General features: G+C 39.3%; 2 protein-coding genes across 11 annotated transcripts in view; both read left to right on the top strand.

Moving 5' to 3' along the window:
- The window catches only part of cadpsa (Ca2+-dependent activator protein for secretion a), a 95,320-nt gene extending 85,420 nt beyond the window's left edge, over positions 1 to 9,900 (top strand). For all 10 annotated transcript variants that reach the window (XM_058065746.1, XM_058065765.1, XM_058065755.1 and 7 more), the window contains 2 exons: positions 5,271 to 5,375; positions 7,775 to 9,900. In XM_058065746.1, the coding sequence (XP_057921729.1) occupies positions 5,271 to 5,375; positions 7,775 to 7,948 (279 nt within the window). In that variant the 3' untranslated portion in view covers positions 7,949 to 9,900. The remainder of the gene's footprint in view (positions 1 to 5,270; positions 5,376 to 7,774) is intronic.
- A 10,811-nt stretch (positions 9,901 to 20,711) lies between these two features.
- Positions 20,712 to 24,042, top strand: fezf2 (FEZ family zinc finger 2). The gene is made up of 4 exons (XM_058078855.1): positions 20,712 to 21,838; positions 22,036 to 22,170; positions 22,248 to 22,380; positions 23,583 to 24,042. The coding sequence occupies exons 1-4, from the start codon at positions 21,110 to 21,112 to the stop codon at positions 23,825 to 23,827; spliced, it is 1,242 nt and encodes a 413-aa protein (XP_057934838.1). The 5' UTR covers positions 20,712 to 21,109; the 3' UTR covers positions 23,828 to 24,042.
- The last annotated feature ends 347 nt before the right edge of the window (positions 24,043 to 24,389 follow it).

Genomic DNA, 24,389 nt, shown 5'->3' with positions numbered 1-24,389 from the left:
AAGCATTAAACTGATCAAAAAGGGTTTCATGTTCGATTCCAGGGTTTCCAGGTGAAGATGGCTTCACTGAGGGCGTCCACTGAACTGTCTGGAACTGATGTCCGTTTTTGTAAACGTCACTTCCCAAGTGGATTTAGATCCGGATGGTTTAATGGTAATGGTTATTGTGTGTAGCTGCTCTATAGGAGTCCACATCTCAATACAAAATGAAAATGGTAATTTTATGGTTTAAATGGTTTATTTTATTTGAACATGCATCATATTAGGTGGCACGGCGATCTAGTGGTTAGCGTGCAGACCTCACAGCTAGGAGACCAGCGTTCAATTCCACCCTCGGTCATCTCTATGTGGAGTTTTCTCCGGGTACTCCGGTTTCCTCCCACATTCCAAAAACATGCTAGGTTAATTGGCGACTCCAAATTGTCCATAGGTATGAATGTGAGTGTGAATGGTTGTTTGTCTATATGTGCCCTGTGATTGGCTGGCCTCTCGCCCCAAGACAGCTGGGATAGGCTCCAACACCCCCGCGACCCTCGTGAGGAAAAAGTGGTAGAAAATGAATGAATGAATGAATGAATGAATGCATCAGATTACAATTGAATGCATCCCATAATCAGTTCTCAGTTCCACATGTCCAAAAGGAGTAGGAAGAAGCAAAGCTTAATAAATCCTACCCCTCCATCTGGTACTTTTACAATCAGTAACTGTTACATTTGTTCACTTCCTGCTTTCCATAATTTTTTCCATAGTTTTTTTTTTTTTTTTTAATAATGTACCTCGTACCGAAGTACGAGGTGATATGAGCATCCAATGACATAATGGTTACCATAGTAACCATCAATATAGTGATATATATAGCACATCATGACTGGTTCAAGACTCTTCATCCTTGTATTTAGCAAACATCAACTGCTTGTATTGTTTCTTGAATTGGCTCATCGTTGTGCATTGTTTGATTTCCTTACTCAATCCATTCCATAGTTTGATTCCACATACTGAAATGCTATGGCTTTTTAGATTTTTTTCAAATTTAGTTCTTACCTGAGATCATATTTCTCCTCTCTTGTAGAGAAGTATTGGATGACATTTTTAGGTAATTGGTTATTTTTATAGCCTTATGTTTAGAAAATCTTCTTATATGATCGAAACGCCAACGTGAAAATGTAATGTCAGGAGATGGACATTAGCGATAAGTCAGGAGATGTCTTCGCTCCGCTTTCATTTGGTTTCCTTTTTGTCAAACGGGTAGAACATTCACGTTGGCATTCAAAAGACCTAAAAGTTGGTGAAAATCACAGACATGATGTCTCGACAAGTTATCATTGACAGACCTCCCAAATGCCGTGGCGGCAAGAAAACTTGTGACATAACTGTCAGGCTTCTTTTTGACATAAAGTGAGGAGGAGTAAAAGCCCAACAGGGCACAAAATGGCTGCTGTGACAAATGTCTATAGATGGGAGCTGTGCGGCGCGGTGTCTAAAGAGTCTAAAGAACAAGGAGACGCCAAGAAGGAGGGGATGATGCAAAGAGGGAGAGCAGCCAGTCAGTGGATCAGTCACTCCAAGCCTGGCCTCTCGGTGGGGGGTTGTGCTTGGGGCGAGATCACAGGCCTGCTGCCACTCTGAAGCCTTCACAGGCACACAGCGACAGATACCATGCTGCTGGCACCGGGTCGCCACTGATTCATCTTCTCCTCACCCGTGTTCCTTTCCGTGACCTGATCTCTTCGTTTTCCGCCGTCACGCCATTTGAGCGTGGTCGTTATGCAAACCATGTCCTAAAAAGGATCTTGACGCCGAGTCACTTGGTAGAAGGCAACCGAAGGATGGCGGAATGTTGTAGACGACCTCAAATCTGTCAGTGGACTTTGTTGAAAAGACTTGAGCAATAAGGGATTGGGACAATAATGAATGGACTCATTCAACCTTGGCCATTTTACAACAGATAACCCCTTCTGTAGCGGCCATTTGAGACGAGTTGACGAAGCTTTCAGAATATTGTGTTCCGTGGCTATACAGTATAAACATCGAGCTACCAAAAGAAACATCAGTTTGCTTTTACCTTTTTCCATTCTTTAGTAATCAGCAGTAGAACATAGGTGAGTTTCAGGAAAATATCAGCTCCCAACTAAAAAACAAAGGGAGAAAAACATCAAGATACATTTCAAGCACGTTGATTTAGTTACTGCTGCCATAATCTCAAAATAGATGTGTGATATTAAATTTACCTTAAATTAGTGAACACTGGCATTCCCAGAATGGATCAAAATTGGATGTGATCGGAATATTGTGTTCTGTGGCTATGCAGTATAAACATGAAGCTACCAAAAGAAAGATCAGTTTGATTGTACCTTTTTCCATTCTTTAGTAATCAGCAGTAGAACATAGGTAAGTTTCAGGAAAATTTCAGCTCCCAACTAAAAAAGGGAGAAAACCAGCTTTTTGTGAAAAGATACATTTCGAGCATAACTTTCACTTTGATTTAGCTACTGCTGCCCCATAATCTCAAAATAGATGTGTGATATTAAATTTACCTTAAATTAGTGAACAGTGGCATTCCCAGAATGGATCAAAATTGGATGTGATCGGAATATTGTGTTCTGTGGCTATGCAGTATAAACAGGAAGCTACCAAAATAAACATCAGTTTGATTGTACCTTTTTCCATTCTTTATTATTCAGCAGTCGAACATAGGTAAGTTTCAGGAAAATTTCAGCTCCCAACTAAAAAAGGGAGAAAACCAGCTTTTTGTGAAAAGATACATTTCGAGCATAACTTTCACTTTGATTTAGCTACTGCTGCCCCATAATCTCAAAATAGATGTGTGATATTAAATTTACCTTAAATTAGTGAACACTGGCATTCCCAGAATGGATCAAAATTGGATGTGATCGGAATATTGTGTTCTGTGGCTGTGCAGTATAAACAGGAAGCTCCCAAAAGAAAGATCAGTTTGATTGTACCTTTTTCCATTCTTCAGTAATCAGCAGTAGAACATAGGTACGTTTCAGGAAAATATCAGCTCCCAACTAAAAAAGGGAGTTTTTTGAAAAAAAGTACATTTCAAGCATAACTTTCACTTTGATTTAGCTACTGCTGCCCCATAATCTCAAAATAGATATTGATGATATTAAATTTACATTAAATTAGTGAACACTGGCATTCCCAGAATGGATAAAAATTGGATGTGATCGGAATATTGTGTTCTGTGGCGATGCAGCGTAAACATGAAGCTACCAAAAGAAAGATCAGTTTGATTGTACCTTTTTCCATTCTTTAGTAATCAGCAGTTGAACATAGGTGAGTTTCAGGAAAATATCAGCTCCCAACTAAAAATTTAGTTTTTTGAAAAAAGATACATTTAAAGCATAACTTTCACTTGTATTTAGCTACTGCTGCCCCATAATCTCAAAATAGATGTGTGATATTAAATTTACCTTAAATTAGTGAACACTGGAATTCCCAGAATGGATAAAAATTGGATGTGATCGGAATATTGTGGTCTGTGGCTATGCAGTATAAACATGAAGCTACCAAAAGAAAGCTCAGTTTGCTTGTACCTTTTTCCATGTTTTAGTAATCAGCAGTAGCACATAGGTAAGTTTCAGGAAAATATCAGCTCCCAACTAAAAATTGAGTTTTTTGAAAAAAGGTATACCTTTCACTTGTACTTAGCTACTGCTGCCCCATAATCACAAAATAGATATTGATGATATTAAATTTCCATGAAATGGATGGATCAAAGTGGATGATTTATCCAAAGCGGATGTGATTTCTTTCTCTTTCAAAGAAGAGCAAAAAACATCTCAGCATGTGGCCTCCACAAAGGACTTATCAATGTTTGGGCTTTCTGCTGACACCACAGGCAGAAATATCAGCTGCAACGGATGACCTGACAACAGCCGCATCACTCTTCATTATTCAGTAGCGGCATGCTACACTCACTAATAGCTTGTCTTTCTTAGTAACTACCTCTTGGCATCTGACCCCCTTTTCACCCACCCCAAATTCTTCAAAGTCATCCCCGGACTGGCATCCGTTCTTCTGTTACCCTGGCTGCCCAACGTCAGTCGGCTTCTGTTAGTATCAGCCTGCGTTCGTCATTATCCATCAATTAGACAACAGCCGGGTTCCACTGAGGAACATCTGAAGCCTTTCGGCTCCCTTACCCGCTGTGCCTGCTGGGTAATGTTGCTGCTCTAAATAAATGTGCAGCATAATATGATGGCGCTGATTGTATGAGGGGGACGGCTGAGGGAGAAGCCAGAAGGAGCTGACAAAACCAATTCTTGTTTTCGCAGAACGTTGTTGTAATGCACTTGAACAACACCTACCTTCAACAACAATACCCTTCTTTTTTTGTTTCAGCGCTGTGGAGGAATTTTGCACCACTCATCTTTGCAGAATTGTTGTCATTCCGTCACATTATAGGCTTTTCCAGTCTTTTTAAGGTCATGCCACAGCATCTTTGTAGGAATCAGGTCAGGACTTTCTAGTCCACTCCATAGTCTTCATTTTGTTTTTCTTCAGCCATTCAGAGGTGGACTTGCTGGTTTGTTTTGGATCATTGACCTACTGAAGAACCCAAGTTGGTTTCCGTTTGAGGTCACCAACAGATGGCCGGTAACAGATTCTCCTTGAGTAGAATCCATGCTTCCATTTATCACAGCAAGTCTTCCAGGTCCCGAAGCAGCAGAGCGTCACACTACCTCCACCATATTTTACCGCTCCTATAAAGTTCTTTTTCCGTTACTCGTCAGACCACAGAGTATTCCCAAACATCAAAATGAGACAAGCCTTTATGTTCTTTTTGTTCAGCAGTGGTTTTGGTCTTGAACTCTGCCATGCAGGTGTTTCTTTCTTAGTTTCCTCCGTCATGAACACTGACCTCAACAAAGCCAAGCGAGGCCTGCAGTTCTTTGGATGTTGCTGTGGGGTCTTTTGTGACCTCTTGGGGTCATTTCCACTCCTGGGAAGGTTCACCAATGTTCCATTTTTTGCCATTTGTGGATAATGGCTCTCGCTGTGGTTGGCTGGAGTCCCCAAGCTTTAGAAATGGGTGATATTTGGGGTCTAACGGTACATTTTGGTATGAACCTTGGTTTTAAGGTCATGTTTCAGTTCCGTACAGAATGCAATATACACTTTAAAATAAAAGTATAGATTTAGCACACATAAAAATGATAACCTCCACCGATAAGTATTAGAAGTAATAAGTATAGCATCGGTGTTTGTCTTCACAAGCTTTGATTTGTCCTGGTCTGTTTCAGCAATGGTACACCAGCACGATGAACCTTCTCGGCACTTGGCTCACTGACCGCATGGACCTGCAACTGCACGTCTACCAGTTGAAGATTCTCATCAGAGTTGTCAAGGTAACTCTTTGATTTTTTTTTATAGCTCATCAGCTTGCATGCATTTCATTCATTCTATAATGTGGCTTAGTTAGTTTGTGTAAACTGTAGCAAGTAGGTGACCTACAGCGAGGTGACAAATCGGAAGTGTGAATCACCCCACCTGCACTGATACATTTTCTCCATAAATGGTGCAAAGATGACAGGAAGACGGCCGTAACATGAGTGTCATGTTTGTTGAAATGTATTGACGGCGAGATGAAAGACCTCAACACTGTTTTATTCATGAAGCGGCTGTGTGACCTCAAATCTTGTTGAATGATTAAATCGCAAAAGTCAAGCATTGTATTCCACAGAAAAAAGATGATGATAAGACACAAAATCAATGGACGCAGAATCTCAGCAAATTGGCACGGAACAAATGACGTCATGGCACAAGTGAATGCAAAATTGAGCAAAATCTGGTTAGCTTAATTGTTTATTTTCAGTATCAAAACTATATCATCCATCCAAATACATATTTTAATATTCCTACTGGTCATAAAAGTGTTTCGATAAGTTTGCTGCTGCACACAACAAATGTCCTCAGGCATTCAGAATTTACACTACCGCTCAAAAGTTTGGGATCGCTTGGAAATTTTTTGGGCCAATCTGAGATATGGCTTTTTCTTGGCAACCCTGCTATGAAGTCCAGCATCCTGAAGTCGCCGCTTCACTGTTGATACCGACACTGGTGATTGACGGGTACTACGTATTTAGTGCAGCTGCCAGGTGACGACCTGTGAGGTGTTTTGTGTCTACACAAAACTACACACTGTCAGATATTTGTCTTTTTGCACAGTTCATCGTTTGTTAGTGCAGTGTTTTTATGTCCTTGTTAGACCCAGTTTGTGCTGCTCTCTGAAGGGAGTAGTGGTAAGAGATTTTAGTTGTACAGTAAACCTCGGATATATCGGACTCGGATATATCGGAAATTCGCTCACAACGGACAGATAAAAAAGAACCGATTTTTCTGTAATGCATTTCCAATAAAAATTCATTGCATATATCGGATTTTTTATAACGGATTTCGCCTATTTCGGACAAAATCTCCAGTCCCGTTCCAATGCATTTCCATTAAATTTCCCTCGCATATATCGGATGGCCGCATCGTGGCGCTCCGATTCGCCGAATCGTGACAGGCCGCTATACGACGTCATTTGCAGCGTTTGCAGCGTTGCCTGGTAGATTGGAAACATAGTCAAGGAAGTGCCTTTTTATAACGGATAAAATCCGATTTACGCATATACCGGATATAAATCCGATATATGCGTAAAACGGACATTTTCCGGTATACGCATATAACGGATTTCGCTTATATCGGACAAAACCAGTGGGAACAATTGAATCCGATATATCCGAGGTTTACTGTAGTTTAGATTTTTAGATGGGTTTTCTAATCATCTATTAGCCTTATAAAATGATGAACTTGGATTAGCAGCCATACCAGGAGATTGATGCAGAGGACTGACAGTTGTTGATAGTAGGCCTCTACGCAAAAATGTAGTTTGTTCTTTGAAAATCATCTGATTCATTTTAATTTTTTTTGTGAAATGGAGAAAAATGTTTATGAAATACATGAAAATTGGTTTTCATGAAGATATTTGTCTTCTTGCACAGTTCATCGTTTGTTAGTGCAGCGTTTTTCTGTCCTTGTTAGACCCAGTTTGTGCTGCTCTCTGAAGGGAGTAGTTAACAGCATGGTAAGAGATTTTACTTGTAGTTTAGATTTTTAGATGGGTTTTTAAATAATCTATTAGCCTTATAAAATGATGAACTTGGATTAGCAGCCATACCAGGAGATTGATGCCGAGGACTGACAGTTGTTGATAGTAGGCCTCTGGAAAAATGTAGTTTGTTCTTTGAAAATCATTCATTTTAATTGTTTATGAAATGGATAAAAATGTTTGTGAAATGTAAAAAAATTGTGAAATGCATAAAAATGTGTTTTTCTTTGGAAAACAGAGAAATTTGTAAGTGATCCCAAAATTTTGAGCGCTCGTGTACATAAACAATATTGTAAATAAGTCGATGAAACATAGTCATGAAAAAGTGATTGCCCCCTAAAACTAATAACTGGTTGGGCCACCCTCAGCGGCAACAACCGCAATCAACTTTTAAGCGGTAGTGTATGACTTTAAAACGGTCTAACTAAGCTAGCACCTCCCTACAGGGTGCTTTGTTTGGGCACTGGATTGTGTAGAATGACAATGCTGATGACAGATGACAGAGGCAACATGTAAAACTGAAAAAAGACAAACTGTGACATTTGACTCTTGCTCAAAACCGCTAACTTTCCAACCAGCAGCACGCCATCGTATTTCGAAGCGTGCGCTGTCAACCACGTCTCCCATTTCTCATGCCGTTGTGTCCTTCTGCAGAAAAAGTACCGTGACTTCCGCCTTCAAGGGGTCCTGGACTCCACGTTAAACAGTAAGATGTACGAAACGGTCCGAAATCGTCTGACCTTGGAAGAAGCCACTGCCTCGGTGAGAGAGGGAGGGATGCAAGGCATTTCCATGAAGGACAGTGACGAAGAGAGCAACGAGAACTGAAGTGAGTTCGGCGATACGCTCCCTGACAAACACGTTGTCGGCTTTTTGTTCTCTGTCCGTGTTTCTCGTTTTTTTTCTGTGGTCAAGGGTACTGAAATATCGTGTCAGTGTCAGACATTGAAATGAGTCTTGGGTTTCTATTGTACTGGTTTAAGATCAAGTCTTCAGAAGATGTTATTTTATGTTTTTATTCGCGTGTAATTAAACTTCCAGATGTTCTCATGCAATATTGTTGACATATTTTGCCCAATTGTGGATCTAAGGCGATACTGACTGTATGTTGTATTTTTTTAACCGGGCGTGGGGGGGTTGTATCAATGTTTTTGGTTCTTCAATGCTTCCCTCACTGTGCTTGTAGCTGCGGAAAACAAAGGTTTGACTTTGTTGATTTTTTTATTTTATTTTATCAACATTACAAAAGGTGACAGATGGCTTTGTTCCACTTGGGCCGAACCCTGGCCCGCCTCTTCCAAGCGAGTGTTCCGATATTCCCAATAGACACATATGCCGTGTGGGCCCAAGTACGGTATGAACGACTAAACCTCCATAACTGGCCTGGATGTCCTGGCTCCATATACAACAATTAGCGTATTTTCTGGACTATAAGTCGCTACGGAGTATGAGCCGCACGGCCTAAAATGCATCACTAGGTCGAAAAAAACATACATAAGTCGCACTGGAATATAAGTCGCAATTTTTGTGGGTAATTTATTTCAACTACTTGACCAAAACAGACATTACGTCCTCTTGGAAGGCAAGTTCTAACAATGATAAAAGAATGGAGAACAGGCTAGATATGCTAACACAATGGTTATTCAGCTACACGAAAAATAAACATAAACAGACAAACAGTTTTTTTTATTTATTTTATTTAAGTCGCTCTGGAGTATAAGTAGCAGGAACAGCCAACCTATGAAAAAAAGTGCGACTTATATTTCGGAAAATACGGTATTTACAATGTACGTTAAAGCGAACTGAACCCCCACATAGTAAGACCATAGCGACTGAGGCAAGGAAAGACCTAGGCTATGTTCACATGGCAGTTCAATTCCCATAATTTTTTCAACGTGGCGCGGGCCGCAAATGGCCCCAGGGCCACATTATGGACACCACTGGTCTAAACGATGACTATAGGACTTGCCTCGGTCAGGCGTCACTTTGTGCTAAGAATGAATCAACAGTGCCTCTGCTGGTTGTAGCCAAGTATTGCGTAGTACTACATTTTGCCTCAATAGCGTCGAGATTTGCATATTTACGAATAGCGTGTACAAATATAAATAAATAAAGTCAATTTACACTTAAAGAAGAACAGATAAATGATTTTTCCATACAGGTGAGGTATAGTCCAGGTGGAATGAATGTAGCGTTCACTGTGGGAATGGAACTGGAGGAGTCGGTCGGAGAATGAGCTTTGTCCGTGACGGAGAGCGGTTTGTCCGATGTCCTCCTGTCTCCCACTGTTCCAAACGTCTCCAACTCCATACCAATAACTCGTTCGGCTTCCAGGATGAGTTCGTTCATTCAGTTTTTGTCCTTTTTGCTGATTCGGACTGGTAGAAGCGACATGATTGCTGTTATGAATTGTTACGGTGGACAACAAATGGAGTGCTGTTTTTTATGAAGGACATCTATAGTTTGAATTTATATTTATTCATATTCTGACCCATAACTAACTTATCTAACAGTTCCATTTCAAACCAAATGTTTTGTTGCGGTCAAATATCCTGTTTATTTATTTCCAACTGACTGTTTTGACTGTTTTTTTAGCGGGAATGGTGTGTGTACTTGTTTACTTGGGGTCAGTGTTTCTTTCCTGTAAAAGTGCTGCATGTCCTCGGTATTCACTTTCCCGGTGTTTTTGCTCCGTTATGTGGACTTACGGATTTGGGTTGGCGCCGCTTTTGAGTCCGGGCAGAAGCCAACACGCCTAAGAGCATCTGAATAAATGTGAAAGGATGGAAAGAATTTTGGTTCTTGTATTTCTTGTATTGGTGTTTGGGGTAAAAGGTAGGTAGGTAGGTAGATAGATACTTCTTTTTTGAGAAATTCTCAAAAAAGTGGACTAGAAGCCAAAAGTGTTAAGTTGTGTAATATTCATTCATTCATTCATTTTCTACCGCTTTTCCTCACGAGGGTCGCGGGGGGTGCTGGAGCCTATCCCAGCTGTCTTCGGGCGTAAGGCGGGGTACACCCTAGACTGGTCGCCAGCCAATCACAGGGCACATATAGACAAACAACCATTCACACTCACATTCATACCTATGAACAATTTGGAGTCGCCAATTAACCTAGCATGTTTTTGGAATGTGGGAGGAAACCGGAGTACCCGGAGAAAACCCATGCATGCACGGGGAGAACATGCAAACTCCACACAGAGATGCCCGAGGGCGGAACCGAACCCCGGTCTCCTAGCTGTGAGGTCTGTGCGCTAACCCCTAGACCACCGTGCCGCCCAAGTTGTGTAATATCATAATTACAATTTGACTTCACGGAAGGAAGTTGACTGCAAAAATTACATTTTTTTTAATCCGCCACACGGCCTTGGGCTCCACCATTTTCTTAAGAAAATCAGAGATTAACGCGGATTAAGGCATCACTCATCTTGAGAGTTGATATTACCGTCCAGAAGGAGATTGAAAGAATTGCCAGAGATCAAATCAACAATGACCAAAATCAAATCAAGGGCTCAAGATGGAAGCTAAAACCAGAGTAAGGTGGGATTAGTTATAATATAGTCACAAATTAAAAGAAGAAAGGATTTTTTTTGGTTTCTATGATTTAACTCATGGTGTGTGTGGGGGGGGGGGGGGGCGGGGGGGGGACTGTCCTCATTCTGCATGTGTACTCCATATGACACACACATTATGGACGGGTGAAGATGTTAAACGTGAATGTACTTAGTACTTCCTTGAGTTACAAACATAGATTAAGGATATCGATATTGGTTTAAAAATGATATTGATTTCTCTGACGGTCATGATATCGGCTCCACACAGCAAGAGGCTAGCTAGCTCGGTATGTTCGCGGTCTGGAATTATTTCCAAGTTCAGTTTTCGGATCGTCAGTATACATTTTGCAGTATTTGTAAAAGTGAATGCTCCATTGACTATTCTGGTTGATTATAGCAAGGGATTGGAATATTCCTTTCCATGTATACTATTGTTTTCGGAAAAGTCATTCGGAAAGAGGAAAAACTCATATAAACGCGGTTTGTCTCAGACCTTGTCCACACGTAGCAGGGTATTTGTAAAACCGTATATTTCCTCGTCTCCGTTTATGAAGAAACGCACTTGGAATGGGAAATTGTAGCGCCATTCCTCCGGGAGGAGGACTTCCATTTCAAAGTTCTCCGACCAGCTTGCAGTGCGTCTCGGTATGACCCAAAACCACCGACCTCAAAGTGCTTCTTCTACGTGAAGTAGTATTTCGGCTTGCAAAAACAAGCTAACAAAAAGCACTTGAAGACTAGCGACAACCAACACACTTCTGAGGGCATCCATGTTGTTTCTGATGTAAACACAGGTTGCGGGTGTGATGTCAGAGCGTACTTTGTCGGAGGCGATGATGTTTGGAAACGTAAGACTGTGGTTATTTGCGTCCATGCCCAAACACATCACCGAAAACCTTCGAACTTTTGAAAACCTTCATGTTTAGTGCCAGATATCTGCGGGCTGGTGTGGATGATTGGGGAAAAATTCATTCATTCATTTTCTACCGCTTTTTCCTCACGAGGGTCGCGGGGGTGCTGGAGCCTATCCCAGCTGTCTTCGGGCGAGAGGCGGGGTACACCCTGGACTGGTGGCCAGCCAATCACAGGGCACATATAGACAAACAACCATTCACACTCACATTCATACCTATGGACAATTTGGAGTCGCTAATTAACCTAGCATGTTTTTGGAATGTGGGAGGAAACCGGAGTACCCGGAGAACATGCAAACTCCACACAGAGATGCCCGAGGGTGGAATCGAACTCCGGTCTCCTAGCTGTGTGTCCTGCACGCTAACCACTCGTAGACCATGCAGCCCATACTCACCACTAATGAATGATATTGTAAGATGATCACTCACATTCATACCTATGGACAATTTGGAGTCGCTAATTAACCTAGCATGTTTTTTTTGGAATGTGGGAGGAAACCGGAGTACCCGGAGAAAACCCACGCATGCACGGGGGAGAACATGCAAACTCCACACAGAGATGGCCGAGGGTGGGAATTGAACCCTGGTCTCCTAGCTGTGAGGTCTGTGCGCTAGCCACTAGACCGCCGTGCCGCATTGGGGAAAAATAATAAAGATAATTATTAACAAGGGACTGTAAGTGTAAAGACAGGAAGTGGTCCTTTCAGGTAATATAAGTTAAGCTACTTTTCCATACTCTTAGCCAGTGAGGATAATGAACAGCATCCCGCAAATGTTCCCATCCTGCTCGGCAGCGTCGCTGTGGAATACCATTGCTTTAATATCCCCGCGAATACCCTGACATGATTGGGCAATTGTGTGCGAGGGACGACACCGGGGTGGATTAATGAGCTCACAGATTTATGCCAGCGCAAGCTGAGCTGCTTTTCCGTTTAAGGTCCAATCATGCGGGGGAAATGGGAAATGATAACTTTATGAAAATAAAAGCACCTCCGACTGACCGCCATAGCGAGGCATCATGGCATGGTCGCAGAGTCCCGCTGTACGACGGATGCGCCGAGAAGCTGTTACGGCAAATTGACATCATCAGTGTGTCTCCTGCCGTAATGACAACACACAAATGAAACGAGGCCGCGTGCGGACTAAATAAATTGGTCTTCTTGAGGCCTATTTTATTCACTGTGTCGTTGAAGGTAAACAATACGGCGACAAGTTTTTATTTTTTATTTTTGTGCCACGAGTGTCAAAATCACCAAGCGCTTGAGAGGGCAGGTAGATGTCAGATCCTTTTAATAAAAGCCCTGCCCAAAGCCTCTTATGCCGCCATGCACCAAAACCTTCTTATAAGAGCCCACGACAAGCCCGCTGATTAATTTTAGATCTTTTATTCCATGAAAAGAGTAGCTTATAGTTCCATGCAATCGCTCACAATATTCCAGCAAGACATGAGAGCAGATTGGGATGAATGACACGGGACTGTTTGTCCAGTCCAAGCCCATATGGGGATCAACATGATCACAGTTTTAGGGAGGCTGCTGTTATTAGATGGATGTCAAAGGTTAATCCCGCTTCACCTGCTGGCACACTTCAGCCTTCACACCTCTTCTTTCACCACGGACGGGACTAACGTAGCTGGATTTTTTGGTTGTTTCTTGTGGTACTTTTCATTTAAGGAAGAACTGGAAATGCCCGTCATACATACATACCTTATGAACTTGTGTCTTTCTCTTTTCTGTGCATTCTAAAGATACAAAAGAGGTAAAATGTGGCAGCTAAGACTAAAACCTTTTTTGGACAATTTTTCAAGGCACACATAATATTGTTTTCTCGAACCTACCAAAAGAAACATGAGATTATTATTGCATTTATTAGTAATTATATTATATTATCATAATTTATTATATTATTATATTATAATATTGTTAATATATATTATATTATATTAGTAATAATTGTAATAATATTTCCGTTCTTTACTCATCAGCAATAGAACATAGATAAGTTTTAGGAAAATATCAGCTCCCGACTAAAAAAAGGCACACATAATATTGTTTTCTCGAACCTACCAAAAGAAACATGAGATTATTATTGCATTTATTAGTAATTATATTATATTATCATAATTTATTATATTATTATATTATAATATTGTTAATATATATTATATTATATTAGTAATAATTGTAATAATATTTCCGTTCTTTACTCATCAGCAATAGAACATAGATAAGTTTTAGGAAAATATCAGCTCCCGACTAAAAAAAGGCACACATAATATTGTTTTCTTGAACCTACCAAAAGAAACATGAGATTATTATTATATTATTAGTAATTATATTATATTATTATATTATTATATTATTATATTATTATATTATTATATTATTATATTATTATATTATTATATTATTATATTATTATATTATTAATATATATTACATTATATTAGTACTAATTTTAATAATATTTCCGTTCTTTAGTCATCAGCAGTAGAACATAGGTAGGTTTTAGGAAAATATCAGCTCCCGACTAAAAAAAAGGCACACATAATATTGTTTTCTTGAACCTACCAAAAGAAACATGAGATTATTATTATATTATTAGTAATTATATTATATTATTATATTATTATATTATTATATTATTATATTATTATATCATTATATTATTATATTATTATATTATTATATTATTATATTATTATATTATTATATTATTAATATATATTACATTATATTAGTACTAATTTTAATAATATTTCCGTTCTTTAGTCATCAGCAGTAGAACATAGGTAAGTTTTGGGAAAATATCAGCTCCCGACTAAAAAAAAGGAGGAAAAAAAAGCATTTTTGTGAAAAGATACACACACAAGCATAACTTTCACTTTGGCTTTTGTGACAGCTCCAATATCTAAACAAGTATACAAACATAAACAATACAAAAATGGGTTGTTTTACATCCAAATAACAATTTATTTGCAAATATAACACTATGAACTATTTACAATTTTCACATTTGGAATTGAACTATGTGTGTATGTGTTAACATTTCCCTACAACGCTGCACCCCACCACGCTTGCTAACTTCCTACTTCCTGTCAAATGCAAATGCAGTTCTGCCTCCTACTGGCCATTTGTATGGCTTAAAAGTGCTCTGTAATGATATGCATTGGTGGGTGCGTGGGTTCGTTCAATGCTGCTTACAGCTTTAATATTTGAAACATATCCCATTCCGATGGTCTACCGTGTGACTGATATCGTGTAACCTTGACAAGAATGCTGAACTTTTAGATGATCTCTGCCAAATTCTGGACACTACAATGCTGGTTTTTCTGTAGCCAAATACTGGCTAACGCCTCTTGTCTGCACCTGACTCACCGCACGGCCAGAGGCTGCTGGACACACACACACATGCATACACACACACACACACACACACACGTTATGATTGATTAGCATCGCAACTGACCAAAATGAGTCACTTCTGTCCTGTCTAAACTCATGCATAACGTCGTGTGTCGTGTGTGTCATGGTCATAAACATTCAACAAAATGGCTCTTGGCAGCCATATTTCAAATGGCCAAACACAAGCGGCCATTGAGACAACTTGTTATGACGGTGCTTTTCACCGATGGAATGGTACGGTCTGGTTTGTTTGTTTCAGACATGCTGAACCTAGTCATTGCTGGACCATTATGTTATTGTATGGTCATACCACCTCGTACTTTGGTATGTGACAAAAAATAAATACATTTTTAATTTAATTTAATTTAATTTAATTTAATTTAATTTAATTTAATTTTATTTTATTTTATTTTATTTTATTTTATTTTATTTTATTTTATTTTATTTTATTTTATTTTATTTTATTTTATTTTATTAGAACAACAGGAAGTGAATAAATGTAACAGTTACTGATTGTAAAAGTACCAGATGGAGGGGTAGGATTTAATAAGCTTTGCTTCTTCCTACTCCTTTTGGACATGTGGAACTGTGAACTGATTATGGGATGCATTCAATTGTAATCTGATGCATGTTCAAATGAAATAAAACCATTACCATTTTCATTTTGGGCCCTTTATATTGAGATGTGGACTCCTATAGAGCAGCGACACAAAATAACCCGCACAGAAAACTTCCTAGAGCTTCCAGAATCTGCACCTATCCCAGCTGTATTTCCTTGGATTTCAAATTAATTTATTGATTGGTTCCACAAACAATTTTATTTTTTTACAAGCAAACAGAGGTTTCCTCTGGCTTTACCATAGAAGTGATGCCCCCCCCCCCCAAAAAAAACATCACAGGAGTCGGAAAAAATGAAATAAAATGAAGATGTAAACTCAGGCTGACAGAAAAATGTAGCCAAGCAGTTAGTTGTGCTGTTCCAGACACAAAGATGTCACATCACACGTTTTTTTCACTTCTTCAAAGCGTCTCTCTCGCCGCGGCCGTGCTGCTGAGGAAGCTGAATGGATGTTTTCATTCAGTCTGGGATCTGAATGCAGCACATGAAATAACATCAAATCATCAATCAATCAGTCAATTTGTAAGATTTCAACTTCTTAAAGGCCCAATTTCATATCAAAGTTATTTTAGACAATACACATTCTGAGCGGATGGCGGTGCTGATGAGGGCTGTCCTATCTAGTCGCTGAGCGTGAACCGATGTAGCCTTCTCCGGAGACGATCTGAAAATTTCGATCGATTCGATGCCCTGAGAATACAATGAGCCGAATGAACGAGAACAATGTTCTTGTGAGTAAATTCTCTTCCCACTCACATCCCATTTCCTCAGGTTTAAGCTGTCACCATGGCGGCTAAGTGTGAGGACAACTGTCTGTGATTTCCTGTGATGAGATGTGTGGGCCACACGCATTATCGTTATCAACTTTATGTTTCATCAACAGCACTTAACGACAGTTCTTCAAGAGTTAACATTTAGTCCAACCTCCGTTTTGTATGATATGAAAAGCCTCCATTGTGGCTGAATGACAACAATCCTGCAAAGATGATTGGGCCAAAATTCTCAAGAGACTCATTGCAAGTTATGCCAAAATGTTTGATTGCAGTTGTTGCCGCTGAGGGTGGCCCAACCAGTTAATAGTTTTAGGGGGCGATCACTTTTTCACGACCATGTTTCATCCATTTGCATGACTTATTTACAATATTGTTTATGTATACTAGCGCTCAAAATTTTGGGATCACTTACAAATTTCTTTGTTTTCCAAAGAAAAACACATTTTTATGCATTTCACAATTTTTTTCCATTTCACAAACATTTTTTCATAATTTCATTTTCCAATTCCATTTCATAAACAATTAAAATGAATGATTTTCAAAGAACGATGTACATTTTTGCATAGAGGCCTACTATCAACAACTGTCAGTCCTCTGCATCAATCTCCTGGTATGGCTGCTAATCCAAGTTCATCGTTTTATAAGGCTAATAGATTATTAAAAAATCCCATCTAAAAATCTAAACTACAAGTAAAATCTCTTACCATGCTGTTAACTACTCCCTTCAGAGAGCAGCACAAACTGGGTCTAACAAGGACAGAAAAACGCTGCACTAACAAACGATGAACTGTGCAAGAAGACAAATATCTTCATGAAAACCAATTTTCATGTATTTCATAAACATTTTTATCCATTTCACAAACAATTAAAATGAATCAGATGATTTTTAAAGAACAATCAACATTTTTGCATAGAGGCCTACTATCAACAACTGTCAGTCCTCTGCATCAATCTCCTGGTATGGCTGCTAATCCTAGTTCATCGTTTTATAAGGCTAATAGATTATTAGAAAACCCATCTAAAAATGCTGTTAATTACTCCCTTCAGAGAGCAGCACAAACTGGGTCTAACAAGGACAGAAAAACGCTGCTCTAACAAACGATGAACTGTGCAAGAAGACAAATATCTTCATGAAAACCAATTTTCATGTATTTCATAAACATTTTTATCCATTTCACAAACAATTAAAATGAATCAGATGACTTTCAAAGAACAAACTACATTTTTGCGTAGAGGCCTACTATCAACAACTGTCAGTCCTCGGCATCAATCTCCTGGTATGGCTGCTAATCCAAGTTCATCATTTCTAAAAATCTAAACTAAAATCTCTTACCACTACTCCTTTCAGAGAGCAGCACAAACTGGGTCTAACAAGGACAGAAAAACGCTACACTCACAAACGATGAACTGTGCAAGAAGACAAATATCTTCATGAAAACCAATTTTCATGTATTTCATAAACATTTTTATCCATTTCACAAACCATTAAAATGAATCAGATTATTTTCAATCTCAATCAATCTCCTGGTATGGCTGCTAAGCCAAGTTCATCATTTCTAAAAATCTAAACTAAAATCTCTTACCACTACTCCTTTCAGAGAGCAGCACAAACTGGGTCTAACAAGGACAGAAAAACACTGCACTAACAAACGATGAACTGTGCAAGAAGACAAATATCTGAGAGTGTGTAGTTTAAGACACAAATAAACGCCTCACAGGTCGTCACCTGGCAGCTGCACTAAATACGTAGTACCCGGACTTCATAGCAGGATTGCTAAGAAAAAGCCATATCTCAGATCGGCCCAAAAAAATTCCAAGTGATCCCAAACTTTTGAGCGGTGGTGTATATTATGTGTGTTTCATAACACACAATGCATGTCCCTTGCATGCCTGCAGGCAAGAAGCAAGGGTCCCCTTAAATCAATGCTTGAGCTAATTGCTGTCGGAGCTGAATGGAGGGTCCGGGTTAAAGCAAGAGGATCAATGTTTATTGTGTGCCTGAATAAACTCAAATTAGAGTATTTTTCAGCCATTTACATATGAGCAGCACGGAGACAACAGGCATTCATTCCTCCATGCTGAGCTGCAGCTTAAAACAAAACACAGCCGGGACGTATTTTAAGGTTATTAAGAGGGAAAAAAAACAGTGTAGGAGGACAGCGGCATGCTGTGTTAAGTACGGCATTAAGTCTATACAGAACCGGGCCGTCGTCACCTTCCCTCACCGCGTTGGTCCTTCGGAAAACACAAAGTGTTTCAATGTATGTTTGGGATAGATGACAACGTTACAGAAAACTCATCTATTTGTTGTTTTCAACATATATGGACAGGAATGTGATGATTATTCATCTTAAATGTAATTCACCCGTCAACCCTCCCATTTATAAATAAAACAAAAATTATGTAACATAGAATAATTCCACAGTCGCACCACAGTAGACAGTACAGGAGAGTCATTTTTTACACGACATGGCAAAGTTATGAGAAAATAAATACCATATATCATGTTAAAAATGGCCGTACGGTTGGCTGGAGACCCTGCCTCTCGCCCAAAGTCAGCTGGGATAGGCTCCAGCATACCTGCGACTCTAGGGAGGAAAGGCGGCATCGAAAATGGATGTGAAAAAAGTTATGAGAATTTTAATATAGAAATGTTAGTAAAAGAATAAATGTATTATGTGAAAAAACTTACTAGAAATGAACTATATAATGCAAGAAAAGTTGTTATATGTAAATATACAGGATAATAATTACTATTAATAAAATAATTAAGAAAAATATATAGAATAAATACAGTATATAATGTAAAATATACTATAAATAAATATGTAATGTGGAAAAAGTTGGCATAAATATACAAAAAATATATAAAATAAATATATTTAAGCTTAGTTACTGTAAATATAAACTATTGTAAATATACAATGTAAAAAATACTTTTTGCTGCAAATTATGGAAAACAAATTTACTATAAAACACATCCATAAAAGTTAGTACAAAATAAATATATCATGTGAAAAAGTCACAATGAATTACATTTAAAATGTTCCAAATGTACATTCAAGTGAATATTAACGTGTTATAAATAAATAAAATAATCAAGATAAAATAATAATATATAAAATAAATATGTCATGTGAAAAAGTTACAATAAATTACATTTAAAATGTGCCAAATGGACATTCGAGTGAATATATAACGTGTTATAAATAAATAAAATAATTAAGATAAAATAATAATATATAAAATAAATATGTCATGTGAAAAAGTTACAATAAATTACATTTAAAATGTGCCAAATGTATATTCAAGTGAATATATAACATGTTATAAATAAATAAAATAATTAAGATAAAATAATAATATATAAAATAAATATGTCATGTGAAAAAGTTACAAAAAATTACATTTAAAATGTTCCAAATGTACATTAGAGTGAATATACGTATAACATGTTATAAATAAATAAAATAATTAAGATAAAATAATAATATATAAAATAAATGTCATGTGAAAAAGTTACAATAAATTATATTTAAAATGTGCCAAATGTATATTCAAGTGAATATATAACATGTTATAAATAAATAAAATAATTAAGATAAAATAATAATATATAAAATAAATATGTCATGTGAAAAAGTTACAATAAATTATATTTAAAATGTGCCAAATGGACATTAAAGTGAATATATAACGTGTTATAAATAAATAATAATAATTAAATAAAATAATTAAAATAAAATAATCATCATATGTAAAATAAATGTGTATTTATCAAACGTTACTGTTCGAGTTTAAGGTTAAATTTCAAGTCAAATAAAAGTGAAAAGGCAATAAAATAGATCCACCATGCAGGTATGGAATGAACATGAACCGTGAAGGTGACATGATGGACGTCCAGTGTTCTGTTCTCAAATGGCCTTCAAACACATGAATGGACCTCCTCATTGTTGCTGGGTTCTTTTCATGTTCCTTGTACACTTCTGGCCGAGCCAAGTCTTTTCTTCCTGCCTGTCCTCCTTTAATCCGTCCACTATTTGTGCAGGGGGGGTAGGGGCAGGAGGGGGGTCACACAAGCAGGTTCACGCAGTGCTTTAGTGGCTAAACGTGAGAGAAGGTTGTGTGTTTTTTCTCTCCACCAGCTTTGGAAAATTGCTTCTTTTCACAGGAGAAGGATCCAAAGGGAGTTTGAGCTCTTGAACAAGGTGGACGCAGGACGTCCAGGAATGTCCGCAAATAAAGAGTGGGAGTGGGAGTGGGGGTGGGGGGACAGAAATGATGACATATCCACGATGCACAAGTTTACTTGTGAGCAGGTTGATGAGATCCAGTGTGAGCAGGGGCGGTGCTCACGCCAACATGACACGCACTGCTTTTTTTTTTTTTGGTCCACACCCATGTGATGCATTAAAGATGCAAAGTCCTTCCAACTTGAAGCTTTCACCACAAGACGTTTGCAACATTTAGTCTCCGTCCCGGTCCCGGTCCCGATCCCGGGTGCTGCTTAATGGCCGTTAATTAAGCATTAATCCTCCACCCCGGATGCCATTGTTGCGGCGCACTGTTCTTTTTCAATGCAAATGCGTGAGAGGGGCAGCGAGGTTCTTATTAAACTGATGCGTCCTCCTGTCAGTCCTGCTGGGACCACAAGAGACTGAAAAGACAACTGGAAGGAGCAAATCTGACGTCTTTCGGGTTTTTTGCAGCGAAAACAAAACAAATGTCACGTTCAGGAGCTCTGGAGACCATGATGTCCTGCGGTAGAACCGGACCCTCCGCGGCCGCCAAGACGCTCGCCTTCTCCATAGACCGGATCATGTCCAAAAGCTCCGAGAGCGGCGCGGAGGAGCGTTCGGAGGGCAAGAAGCTTCTCGGGTTCTGCTCCCCGATTCCCTGCATGATCCCTCTGCAGCCCTTCGGCTACGACTTCCAGGCCAAGGCCCTGATGAACTACTCGGAGCTGTGGAGGTCCAGTCTAAGGGGGGGCGCGCCGTGCAAGGCGAACTGCTGCGTGTGCGCAAAAGCGGACTCCGGGCTCAAGCAGCCCGTCTTGGCGGCCGGGAGTCGGCTGGTGAAGCCGCAGGTGATCCACCAGGCTCTGGCGGTGCCGAGCGGTTCTTTCTACTATCTCAACTACCTGGACCCCGCTTTCCCGCAGTCGGACTTGCTGGCGGGGCACTGGTTGTCCGGACAGCAGACTCAGGCGTCCATCACAGCCCAGCACAGACTTTTACTCCTGGACAACGGCAAGGTGCCCACCGGGTTGGGGGGCGACAAGGTGCCCACGCCTCAGTACCCGCACAAGGAGCATCTTCCGGGGCAGCTGGACCAGATAGTGAAGGACAATCACGTCGAGAAGAACTCCTTCAAGACGCACAACAAACTTTGCGGCAACGGCGGCGCTGGAGAAGGAAAGCCCAAAAACTTCACATGTGAAGTTTGTGGAAAGGTAAAAATACAAATACATATTTATAAAACACAAATACTGTATATTTATACCTAATACACATATAATCCCGCATTTTACTGCAACATAGGCCCAATTAAAAACATTAATACAACATAAAAAAACAGCATGGAATTGAAGTAAAGTGGCAAAAACTAATTTTATCTTTAATTTTTAATTTTTTTCTTGCAATTGTTCAGGTTTTTAATGCGCACTACAATCTGACCAGACACATGCCGGTGCACACCGGAGCACGGCCCTTCGTGTGCAAAGTGTGCGGCAAAGGCTTCCGACAGGCCAGCACTTTGTGCAGACACAAGATCATCCACACACAGGTAACACACACAGGTATTATTATAGTATACGTGTACTCTTATATATATATATTTACATATCTATATTTGTCTTAAAGGAAAAGCCTCACAAATGCAACCAGTGTGGAAAAGCCTTCAACAGAAGCTCGACCCTCAACACGCACGTCCGCATCCACGCAGGATACAAACCTTTTGTCTGTGAATTCTGTGGGAAAGGATTTCACCAGAAAGGTAAGGTTTTTTTTATACGTTATTATTATTATTATTATAGCCGATGTATATATTTTTTAAACATATTCAACATCAGGCCTCCAAAATAGCAGAAATAACTAAATGAATATGTTGGAAAATGACTATTTGGGGGGAATATTATTCTATAAAATAGGAATTTTATAACAGAATTATGAGGAATTATATATCAATTGTGTAACATAAATGAACATTTAGGGGGAAATATGTCAAATGACAACAATTCAATAACGTAAATAATAGCAATTCTCTAACGTAAAAATGATGACAATTTGGGGGGTGGAATATATGAAATGATATTACACTTTTTTGGGAAGAAAATAATTATCATAGTTGCATCATATTACAATTATAAAGAAATAAATATATGTAACAATTACATAGATGATGGTTTTGGAAAAATTGGTACAACAAATTTCTAACCTAAGTGAACATTTTGGACATAAATGTTATATTTTAGGATGGGGAAATGATATCACAATGATATAGCATAAATGAAAAATTTGTATGTAAGATGAATAAATATCATATATATATATATGCTTGAAAAGGGGAGGTGTAATATCAAGATTTCGTGTCAAAGGTCAAGTCCATACATTGAAATATCCCCATTTAAATATCAGTCTCGTATCACTCGCTCTTATTGTGGAAGTGGTGGTATGTTATCGGTGCAGATGTTGTGTACGGTCGGCTGTTTTGTGTCCAATGCTGCTGCTCAGTTAGCTGTGAGAGGGAGGGAGGAAGAAGAAGAAAAAAAAAAAGGAGAAATAATTGCACGGAATTAGGACATGTCACTTTACACGCGTTCATTTCCTTCAACACAATTTGCTGTGGGTCAGCTGCTAGACCCCCAGAAAGTTGGATTTTTTTTTTTTTTTTCTCCTTCGCCTTCTTCTCCTTCTCTGGTTGATTTTGACAAAGTTTGACAACTTGTTGACTCCGACACATAAAATCCCAGATGAATGTCGTCTGGGGCACAATGAAGGCTGCCCTCGGCTGGGCGAGAGTAGTTTTTTTTGCATGACTTAGAAAGGTTTTCTATATATGAATGTTTTTATTTACATTTATGGAGTAGCATAAGTCATCTTGAAGAACATAATGAACATAACGAGCAACATAATGAATCAACCTGTGGATCAGAAGACTAAGAAGTCTAAGAAGTCATCTTTGCTTTTCCCGGTCAGGCAACTACAAGAACCACAAGTTGACCCACAGCGGCGAGAAGCAGTACAAGTGCTCCATCTGCAACAAGGCCTTCCATCAGATCTACAACTTGACCTTCCACATGCACACGCACAACGACAAGAAGCCCTTCACCTGCGCCACGTGCGGGAAAGGCTTCTGCCGCAACTTTGACCTGAAGAAGCACATCCGGAAACTGCACGACAACAGCTTCTCCTCCGCCGCCAGCAGAGCCGAGACGTGCTGAAGACCTTGTCGGTCTCCTTGAAAGGTAAAACCGCCCGCGTGCGGTGAGTGTAACACGGCCGGAGGAATGATTGACATGTATATAATGAAAAGAAATGTTATTTAAGATGCCAGCCGTTTCATTGCTTTTCATGTCCACGCATAAGTTATAACTTATAAAAATGATGATGATGAATGTTGGAGCCACATTGTTTCTATATTCAAAATGCTTGAAAATAAAACACGTCTTTCTATATTTGGGTTTGAGTTTGTGACGATTCCATTATGATGGTGAAATAGACGTACAGTGCAAGTGAAGTGTGGTTTATTATAGTATTTGTATTATTTCTTCAGTGTCCTCAGCAAGTATTGACAGACACGCTCCCCACTAATGCCACATTTACACTCGACTCGGGCGTAATGTCGCAAATGATGAGAAATAACACGCAGACCCTCGAAAAGGAATTACATTAAGCGGCTAAACGGCCTCTGGAGATGCTGAGGGAAGGCGGGGAGTCTCATCATCATCATCATCTCCACTGGAGATAATGGAGCACTCGGGCCGCAGCTCCTCGTCTGGGCCT

This window comes from Doryrhamphus excisus, chromosome 1 (genome assembly GCF_030265055.1).
Source record: "Doryrhamphus excisus isolate RoL2022-K1 chromosome 1, RoL_Dexc_1.0, whole genome shotgun sequence".
In the NCBI taxonomy this organism is placed as follows: Eukaryota; Metazoa; Chordata; class Actinopteri; order Syngnathiformes; family Syngnathidae; genus Doryrhamphus; species Doryrhamphus excisus.
The sequence above is the reverse complement of the archived record's forward strand: the minus strand, read 5'-3'. Positions and strand labels throughout refer to the sequence as shown.

What these genes read in the sequence shown, in the direction of transcription:
- fezf2 (XM_058078855.1), top strand. Translation starts at nt 21,110, where the DNA reads ATGTCACGTTCAGGAGCTCTGGAGACCATGATGTCCTGCGGTAGAACC. An exon ending in CATGTGAAGTTTGTGGAAAG is followed by an intron (nt 21,839 to 22,035) that starts GTAAAAATACAA and finishes GCAATTGTTCAG; the next exon opens with GTTTTTAATGCGCACTACAA. An exon ending in GAAAGGATTTCACCAGAAAG is followed by an intron (nt 22,381 to 23,582) that starts GTAAGGTTTTTT and finishes TTTCCCGGTCAG; the next exon opens with GCAACTACAAGAACCACAAG.